Genomic DNA, 9,882 nt, shown 5'->3' with positions numbered 1-9,882 from the left:
AGACATGAGAACAGGGATGTCTTTTAGTGATATGTATGTCTTTTAGTGACATGAAAAGGAGTCTTGGATGAAAACTTTAAGGGTTACAAGACTGTGCTGGGCTAACTTAAAACAATGTGTCCTACAGTACCACCAGGTGGCGCCCGCGTTCGGCATTTTGAGAACGTCTGGATTTCTTCTGGCGAGTCACAGGGCCTTGTGCCTTTTCAGGTTTAGAAAATCTGATTGGGCTTCACGCTCAAGAAAACACAGTTCTGTGGTTTAACCTCCTTCGCTCTCACTTTCATTCCAACTGTCGAAGTGCGCTTAACATCAGCGTTATTAAGGAGTGTGAAGTTTTCAGAAGGGGGCGAGGGAAAAAAAAAACTTCTCCAAACATACTAAAGAAAAGGAAGAGTCTTTCAAGAAGTCTGGTGCAGGAGGAGGAAGGCTGGGCTTTTGAAACTTTAATTCAGGGTTCACCACTGGATGAGGAAGCACGGAGTCTCTGGTCTCAAGTTTCCTCATTGGTAAAAATGGCTCTTTGAGCTCTATTATCTGTGGCATGCTGATGCAGGGAAGTTAGACAAACCCCAGCTTCAATTCTGGATCCCAGTTATAACTTTAAAACAGCGATAACATTTGGCATGGTTACTGAGATTAAATAATTTTCATAAATGCTAGTACTGTACGTAAATGGTCTTCATTATTATTGCCTTTTTTGGGGGGGGGGGGAGAACGAGGGATTGAGGAGCACTCGACCACTGAGTCACATCCCCAGCCCTATTTTGTATTTTTATTTAGAGACAGGGTCTCCCTGAGTGGCTTAAGGCCTCGCTAAATTGCTGAAGCTGGCTTTGAATTTAGATCCTACAGCCTCAGCTTCCCAAGCCGCTGGGATTACAGGCGTGCGCCACGATGCCCGGCTTTATTATTGCCTTTTTATGTCACCATCTCCCTCCGGACGGCCACTCCAGCAGTTGGGAAGTCTAAAACAATACACATATATATTTAGAATTCATATACATTCATGCAGGAGGTTTTAGCACTCCAGATTGCAAAGTGCTACTTAATTGTAGACTGTGAGGGCTGGCTGCACTTTGGGACAGATATCCAGGGTTTCACAAATCTTCTCCCCGGGCCTTTCTTCCATCCCTAGCCGCGTGCCCTAACCATGCGCGCAGCAGCCCAAGCAGGCAGCTCAGGACGCGTGCTTCTCGCCTTTAATCACCAGCGACAGCGCTAAAGACACGGAGAAGCGCCCCGCCCCCATGCGTCAGAGCGTAGTTGCGCAGAGGCGTTTCCCGGGGCGTGCCTCGGTTGCTAGGCGACCATGCCGCTCCCCCTCCCGCCCTTGCGCTCCGTCTCCCTCCTCCCAGTCCTGGCTAGTAGCGAGCGAAGGCGCGCGGAGCTGCAGTGTCTGGCAGAGAATCCCCGGGGAAGCGTCGCGCCCGGGAGGCAGCCTTCACAGCGCAGGTGCTGTCTCTTATACACNTTGGGTAGCTGTAAGCATGTAAGTAAACAAATAAAGAGAAGACGGCTCTAAAAGGCCTTTTATTTCTTGCAATTAGACCCAAAAGTGTGTAAATGAACTGTTCTTTCCATCAACATGTGGTAAACATGCTCAGAAGAGAAGACAGCCCAGCCAGAGATAGAGATTAGAATCCATGTCTCAGGCTGAAAAAAACGATCACCTCTGTCACACTTTCTTTCTGGTTTTTAGGATTCCTATACAAACTAGCCTTCATTTTCAAGTAGTAAGTTAATTTATAGTTCCTATTTTTTTTTTTTTAGCAATACTCAAAACAGGTAATCTGAGTTTTGACCATTTTAAAATGTAAATCTAGAAATGCTATTTTTTCTTTAAAAAAAAAAAAGGAAAAGACAATTTGGAATCATTTGTCAAATGCCCCAGTTTTTTATATTCAATGCCAAAATGCAGTGTGGACACTTATTTCTATTAACTGTTTTTTGTAGCAGGTATGAAGCAATTAAGACACAGTAGGTTTTAGAAAGGTGATTTATATCTTCCTTACTAACAGATCTTATCTATAATCCTTTCAACTAGATTGGGGGATGGTGTCTATGATACCTTCATGATGATAGATGAAACCAAGTGCCCACCCTGTTCTAATGTACTCTGCAATCCTTCTGAGCCGCCTCCACCCAGAAGACTGCATGTAAGTAAAGGACGTAATTCTTTGTGTTCTAATTGTCTTGGAAAAGATAAAGTACTAAATAATACTCAAGGTGTGGTTATGTATCACTGGCAACACAGACTCTTTTGTTGTTGTTTCTTTTGATTTCTTCTGGCTTTGGAAAAACAGTTTCTGCTGTCCAGGTTTAGCTTTTCAAAATCATTTTGATTTGGAGCCCACCTCTTTGAGTTCCTACTCAGATAAATATATGACACTGGGAAAAAGATTTTATTTAGGTGACATTTATTTTAGTAGAGGATAATACAGAGTATCACAAAGGCTCCTTTTAACAAAAACAAGCAAAAGAAATTATCTCAGAATTTGTGGATCTGCAGAATTCTCCCTGCAAGATAAAAATGCAGTCCTAGCTTATTAGTATGCTAAAAAGAACCATTTTATAACTCATAAATTAAACTTGAACAATACAGCTTGTTTTTTGATGCATTTAATCATTTTAGGAACTGTAGACATTAGCTTTTGATGCTGTTTTACAGAAGATAATGATAAAATTTATTCACATTTCCTCAGCATACACAGACCAGTAGGCAGAGCAAGGTTTGAACAAGTTTCAAGACAAGAAGAAACTATCCTTTGACTTAAATTGCACATACCACCTAATGAACATATTGAATACTTGAATTTAATTTGTAACATTTCTCCGTCATGTTTCTGTGTTTAAGACCCGAAAAAAAATGTTGTGTTATGTCCCCCGCCCCCATCAGAGATTGAACCAAGGGCTTCATACATGGTAAGCAGGCATTGCACCACTGAGCTATATCCAGAGCAATTTTTGTTTTGAGACAAGGTCTCACGAAGTTGCCCTGGGTAGCCTTGAGCCTTTGATCCTCCTGTCTCAGCTTCCTGAGTTGCTGGGATTATAGGCGTGCCTCACTATACCTAATCTGAAATTGTTACTATGTGGCAAAAATTACTTGCATTATTCCTATTCCATTCCAGGTTTTTGCTATTAAAATTAACACTTTCTACCCCTTTCAAGGCTAATAATATTACAAATCATGGGCTAAAATTATTTGGAAGTGTGGTCATCCCATTTCTGGAGTACAGTAGGGTTTCTTTTCATTCTCTGCAGGGTTCATTTCCATTCTCTGCATTTTCTTTCTTTTTAAAAACTTCCAAGAACCAGAAGAACTATGTCTACTTGTGTTGACCATTAGATTTCATGATGCCAGTACTAGATCATTGTAGGATGCTGATTACAGTTGAGCTGGTGTGTTAACATCTGATTTCAGTTTAACATCAATTCAGGGTTGATCCATGCTGATAACCTTCCAGTAGGTCACTTAAATTATATGTTTCAAAATCAAAATGAATTTTTTATTGCCTAGTGTTCAGAGTAACAATTTTGGGAAGCATAGATTTTTAGATTCTAATGCAATGGTATCTTTACAAATTTTACTAAAAAAAAAAAAGTTTGACCTCTTGGTGGCACTTATAGTTCATTATGCTACGACTTTATCCTGAGGTCCTATTGCTCTTTTCACAAAGTCTTTTAGCTTTGTCATTTATTCTAGATGCTCTTACATACTCATTATAAACTAAATCATTGACCTAAAGGTTGTTACTGGGTTAAATTCTATGTTGCAGGGATAAAGATAGGGTGAGGAGGTAGGTAAAGGGTAGGTTTTTTAAATCTGGATGAGAAGACTATTCCTCTGAATTATCAACAAGATTTTTAGGACTCAAATAATGCAGTAGAAGGTTGTATTTGAAACATCCAAATTCACATTTTATATGTGTATATGAGGCATTCCTAAGAAATAAAGTATGGCCAGGCTTAGTGGCACACATCTTTAATCCCAGCAATTTAGGAGGCTGAGGCAGGAAAAATCACAAGTTTGAGGCAAGCGCACGTAATTTAGCAAGACCCTGTCTCAAAATAACATAAAACAGAGACTGGAGGTGTGGGTGAGTGGTAAAGTAACTGTGGGTCCAATTCCCAATGTGGGAGGATAGAAAAGGAGGGAGGGAAGAAAGAAAAAGAGAGAGAGAGAGAGAGAAAGAAAGAAAGAAAACATGGTAAGTCTGGATCTCTGGAAATAATTACATGGTATCAAAATATTTTCTATTATGATTATAACCTTAGACCGGAATTTTTTATAATTATTACATGTTAACATGTGAACACTGTAGGTTCTCTGAGAACAGTGGAAGGAAGGTTTTATTTATAGCACAGAAGACTTGATATATAATTAATTCAGGCCAGTATTTGAATTATTTACAGGAAAGGAGAGAAAGATAAGGAAAGAACCACTTCCTCTGTTTGGAAAAATTCCTTCCTGGAATTCTGCAGGTTTGCTGGAAATGCAAACCTCTATACTCCATAGCGGACTACACCCTGGGTAGTATGTTCTGTTCTGGAAGCCACACCTTAAGAGAGACATAAAGTACAGCCCGTAAAAAGAATGTGAACAGAGTATTAAGGAAACCCAACACATGGCGGGCAAGGTGAGAATAGTTGAAGGAGATGATGAACTTGCAGAAGAATGGTGGGGTCAGGGATACAACAGCCATTTTTAGGTATTCCAAGGGTTCTTACATGAAATTTGGATACTTCTGTATTCTTCCTGAGGGCAAAGTAAGGCTTATTTGCAGAAAGAGATTGAGTCTCCCTTTAAGGTAAAACCATGAGTCAGGAAATCCCAATGACATCCTTCATCTTATGGTAATAGTTCTATGGAAGTTAAACTTCTATTAGATTTCTGTTCTTATTAACTTACTGTGCCTGAGACCCTCTCTTATCACAAACAAATGAAGACCTCCAGAGCCAGCCCAAGGCAAGGGCAGTCTTATATGTAGGCAGAGTAGGTGAAATTTCCAGGGATGGACCCTGGACCACAAATACCTTTCCTACCAGCTTGTCATTGATGACTGCAGTTCTTAGAGAGGCATTCTTTTGGGTTAAGGCATTGTTTTCCATTAAAGTTCAAATATCACTGGAGAGGTAGCACATTAAATTGTATAGCAAGTTGAAAGCAGGCTTTGTGCTAGGGAGAAAGTGGGTGAGATGTTTCGTGAGGAGGCCTGTTGAGTGGGCCCACATTGGGCAGAAGCTGTATTTAGATGTTTAGTGGAGGGAGACTGAGATTGAGGAAGCCACCACAGAGAAATCATTAGGGAATAGGAGAGAGTGTAGGAATTTAAACCTTATTATATTGAGAATTTTGCCTAATCGTAACTAGTATTTTGAACATGCTTTCCAGTTTGTGAGGGTCTTTCACATGTATTATTGATTATAGTTTGATCCACACAACATCCTGCAATTAGGTATTATTATTCATGTTATATAGATAAAAAAAAAAAAGATGAAGAATAACCTGTCCAGAGACCTACAGCTTCTAAGTACTATAGCCAGTACCCAAACCTGGGTCTTCTAACTTCATTCTTTAGAATGTGTTCCAAAAGCTATAGCAGTAAATATTTAGGTACATTAAAATTAGGTAGTAAAAATTTTAAGGAAAACAGGCAAAGATGGTGTGCAGATGTTCATTTTCTGTTATGTAAATCTAACTTGAACCAAATAATTATAATTCTTTCCTCATTCAGCCAAATTTATTCCCTAATACATAGTAGTTCTGTAAGGAAAAAAAAAAAATCTGTTTTTTAGCATAGGTGCTAAGTTGTAAACTCTGAGTGTTCCAGTGAATACTGGATGGGTGACTGTGAACCACTTCTGTTTTTTCATCCCTACAAACAGGAATAGTTGTTTGACATAATTATTGATAAAAAGGATGTTGCATTGCATTTGTCTTAGCAGGTTATTGGGACTCTGTCTACAGGCCTATTTGTTTTCTTTTCTATTTTAGTATCAGAAAAACCACAGCGTGCCCATATCTGGCCTCTTTAAAGCTAAATGCCAAATTGTGGCCATAATCAAACTGGTTGCTTCAGTTTTGTTTTAAGATTTTATGATAGTTCATGTAACTCTTAAGTACTCTATAAATATTGAAATTGATTAAATTATTTTTAAAGGACCAGGAAGGGACTAAGTCCTGCTTTTATAACTAGATCAGGGGCTATTTGACATATGCCAACACTGAAAATTTTTATCCTTTTTTGTTATTTGGGTTTTCATTTTTGTATCATTTCTTTTTTCAGTTTTGGTGTAATATATAACAAGTTTAGAGCTTTTCTGGAATTTTTGTCTTTGATACTGGAGGTCCCCTGAAATAGTCAGATTAGGGTCCATTGGAAAAAAACAGACGTTCTTTTAAGTATGGAACACTTTTTTTTTTTTTTAACAATCGATTTTTTTCTTTATTCTTAGCTCATTAATGTATCTGAACAATTTTGTTTTTTCCCTTAAATATTTATATTTAAGGTATACATCATGATTTTTGTTGTTGTTGTTGATAATTGGATGTTGGGGATTAAACCCATGGGTGCTTAACCACTAAGCCATATCCCCAACCCTTTTTCTTTTATTTTTTAGTTTGAGACAGAGTCCTATTAAATTGTTTGGGCTTTGTTAAGTTCCTGAGGCTGACCTTGAACTTGAGATTTTCCTGCCTCAGCCTTTGAAGTCTCTGGGATTACAGGCATGAGCCTCCACATCCAACTAGGATAAGAAATGGTTATGCTCTCAAGCCAGTTAGCACATTCATCAGCTCACAGTTACCCTTTTTATCTAACTATTAATTATTTTTAGGTGTTTGGCTATTTTTGCTTTTGCTTTTGTTTTCCTTAGTCATATTTCAAAGAATCTTGTTTCAATTCACAGAATCCTATTTTAATTCAGAGAAATAAGTAGAACTTTTTTCTCTGGGATACTGTTCCTTCCAAGAAAAGTGTAAGCAAATTGAGGTAAAAGAGTAGCACTCCTTTATCTCAGAGGCACTTGGAAAAAGCTCTTCAGGGGCCTTGGATTCTTGGTTATTTATCAGCTACATTGAAAGTTGGCCCAGATGGTTTCAAGAGTTAGAATTTCCATGACTTCATGTGCTGTTAGAAGGCATGTAATGTATTTGAGGACCTGGGGGTTGATGAGGAGGCTAGGTCAGAACCATAAAGATACTTGAAATAATTAGTACATAATGTTAAACAGTATATATAATCAAGGGCGAATCATGTGGTGTAGGCTGCAGTTAAATCATGAAGTTAATTATTATGGGCTTGAAGTAGTTCTAAGTGAAAGAGAGTGGACTTAAATTGGGTCTGAAGGAGTAGAGGATGAGAGTGAATGGGGGGAGGGATGAAAAGATTCTCAGGATAAGACAGACCTATGAGAAAGAACCTAGCATGCCAAGGGATGGGAAGACAATCATCCTGCCTTGAGCAGGATTAGGGTGGACTTAATCTTCAGGAAGTCAGGATTAATTAGGAGACCCTTGCTTTGCTCATTGTATCCTTTTTGTGTCATTTTAACCTTAAAACTAACACAACTGAACATATTTTGATGTTCTTAGGTTGGAGGGAAGGTCCCTTCCTCTTACTAGTGTCTGTAACATTGTATTCATTTTCTCATTTACAGATCACTACTGAGCATTTAACAAGAGAGCATTCTCAGCACTTTATGAATGGAGGTGAGATAAAAGTAGAACAGCTGTTTCAAGAATTTGGTAGCAGCAAATCTGGTACTCTTCAGTCAGATGGCATCACCAACTCTGAAAAATGCTCTCCAATTGTTTCTCAAGGGAAAAGTTCAGATAGCTTAAATATAATTAAATCCAACAGTTCATCCAAAGCACCCAAAGTGGTACCTCTGACCCCTGAGCAAGCGCTGAAGCAGTACAAACATCACCTCACTGCTTATGAGAAGCTGGAAATCATCAATTACCCAGAAATTTATTTTGTTGGTCCAAATGCCAAGAAAAGACATGGAGTTGTTGGTGGTCCCAATAATGGGGGATATGATGATGCCGATGGGGCCTATATTCATGTCCCTCGAGACCATCTAGCTTATCGGTATGAAGTGCTGAAAATTATTGGCAAGGGGAGTTTTGGGCAAGTAGCTCGGGTCTATGATCACAAACTTCGACAGTATGTGGCCCTGAAAATGGTGCGCAATGAAAAGCGCTTTCATCGTCAAGCAGCTGAGGAGATCCGGATTTTAGAGCATCTTAAAAAACAGGATAAAACTGGTAGCATGAATGTTATCCACATGTTGGAAAGTTTCACGTTCCGGAACCATGTTTGCATGGCCTTTGAATTGCTGAGCATAGACCTTTATGAGCTAATTAAAAAAAATAAATTTCAAGGCTTTAGTGTCCAGTTGGTACGCAAATTTGCCCAATCTATCTTGCAATCCTTGGATGCTCTTCACAAAAATAAGATCATTCACTGCGACCTGAAACCAGAAAACATTCTTCTGAAACACCACGGGCGCAGTGCAACTAAAGTCATTGACTTTGGGTCCAGTTGTTTTGAGTACCAGAAACTTTATACATATATCCAGTCTCGTTTCTACAGAGCTCCAGAGATCATCTTAGGGTGCCGCTACAGCACACCTATTGACATATGGAGTTTTGGCTGCATCCTTGCAGAACTTTTAACAGGACAGCCTCTGTTCCCTGGAGAGGATGAAGGAGATCAGTTGGCTTGCATGATGGAGCTTCTAGGAATGCCACCACCAAAACTTTTAGAGCAATCCAAACGTGCCAAGTACTTTATTAACTCTAAGGGCCTACCTCGCTACTGCTCTGTGACTACTCAGGCAGATGGGAGGGTTGTACTTGTGGGGGGTCGCTCACGTAGGGGTAAAAAGCGGGGTCCCCCAGGCAGCAAAGACTGGAGGACAGCACTGAAAGGGTGTGATGACTACTTGTTTATAGAATTCCTGAAAAGATGTCTTCATTGGGACCCCTCTGCCCGCCTGACCCCAGCTCAAGCATTAAGACACCCTTGGATTAGCAAGTCTGTGCCCAGACCTCTCACCATTGAAAAGGTGTCAGGGAAACGAGTAGTTAATCCTACGAATGCTTTCCAGGGACTGGGTTCCAAGCTGCCTCCAGTTGTTGGAATTGCCAGTAAGCTTAAAGCTAACTTAATGTCAGAAACCAGTGGTGGTATACCTCTGTGCAGCGTATTGCCAAAACTGATTAGCTAACGGACAGTTCAGAGATGCATATGTATGTATTTTAATACTTTGCAAACCTGCAAATGGAAAACAATGCAAGCCCATTGGTGGATATGTTTTTGTTAGACTAGACTTCTTTTTTTTAACAAGACAAAACATTTTTATATGACTATAAAAGAACTCTTCAAGGGCTAATTACCTAACCAGCTTGTATTGGCCATCTGGAATATACATTAAATGACTTTTTATAGGTCAATGCATCTTTCTTATTATCATCAGATGTACTTCAACCTGTATATATTCTATTGGTTTGAATCTATTTCTTCCAAGATGGATGGGATACCAAAAATATATGCTCACTACTCCTCTCCTATCTCCCTCAGTATCCATTTTGGAGGGGTAATTTGGGAAGTTGTGGTAGTTGTAGATGAGATGCAAAGCTAGATCTCTTGCTCCGGCAGGCCATTCTGTGGGCTTATTCTAAGTGAAGGGACTCAGAGCAGAATATGAGGTGAGGGAGCACCTCAAAGCTATTGGTCACCTGTACAATTGGTGTCGTTTTTCACTTCCCATTATGCACAGTATTTTTTATTTATGTTATTATTGCTATTATTTTGCCTCAGCTTTGTTCCTGAACACTGAAAGCATCTTACAGACGTCTCACCACCTTAC

The 9,882-nt window shown here is 39.4% G+C and overlaps 1 protein-coding gene across 1 annotated transcript; it reads left to right on the top strand.

Moving 5' to 3' along the window:
- Nucleotides 1-1,482: 1,482 nt before the first annotated feature.
- Dyrk3 (dual specificity tyrosine phosphorylation regulated kinase 3) lies at nucleotides 1,483-9,466 on the top strand. Its single transcript, XM_015483342.2, has 2 exons — nucleotides 1,483-2,159; nucleotides 7,666-9,466. The coding sequence occupies exons 1-2, from the start codon at nucleotides 2,076-2,078 to the stop codon at nucleotides 9,238-9,240; spliced, it is 1,659 nt and encodes a 552-aa protein (XP_015338828.2). The 5' UTR covers nucleotides 1,483-2,075; the 3' UTR covers nucleotides 9,241-9,466.
- Nucleotides 9,467-9,882: the final 416 nt, after the last annotated feature.

This window comes from Marmota marmota, unplaced genomic scaffold, assembly GCF_001458135.2.
Source record: "Marmota marmota marmota unplaced genomic scaffold, marMar, whole genome shotgun sequence".
NCBI classification, from domain to species: domain Eukaryota; kingdom Metazoa; phylum Chordata; class Mammalia; order Rodentia; family Sciuridae; genus Marmota; species Marmota marmota.
The sequence above is the reverse complement of the archived record's forward strand: the minus strand, read 5'-3'. Positions and strand labels throughout refer to the sequence as shown.

Bases quoted from the DNA above. Each gene is read 5' to 3' on its own strand.
- Dyrk3 (XM_015483342.2), top strand. From the start codon at position 2,076: ATGATGATAGATGAAACCAAGTGCCCACCCTGTTCTAATGTACTCTGC. The intron at 2,160-7,665 runs GTAAGTAAAGGA...TCTCATTTACAG, and splicing joins CTCCACCCAGAAGACTGCAT to ATCACTACTGAGCATTTAAC.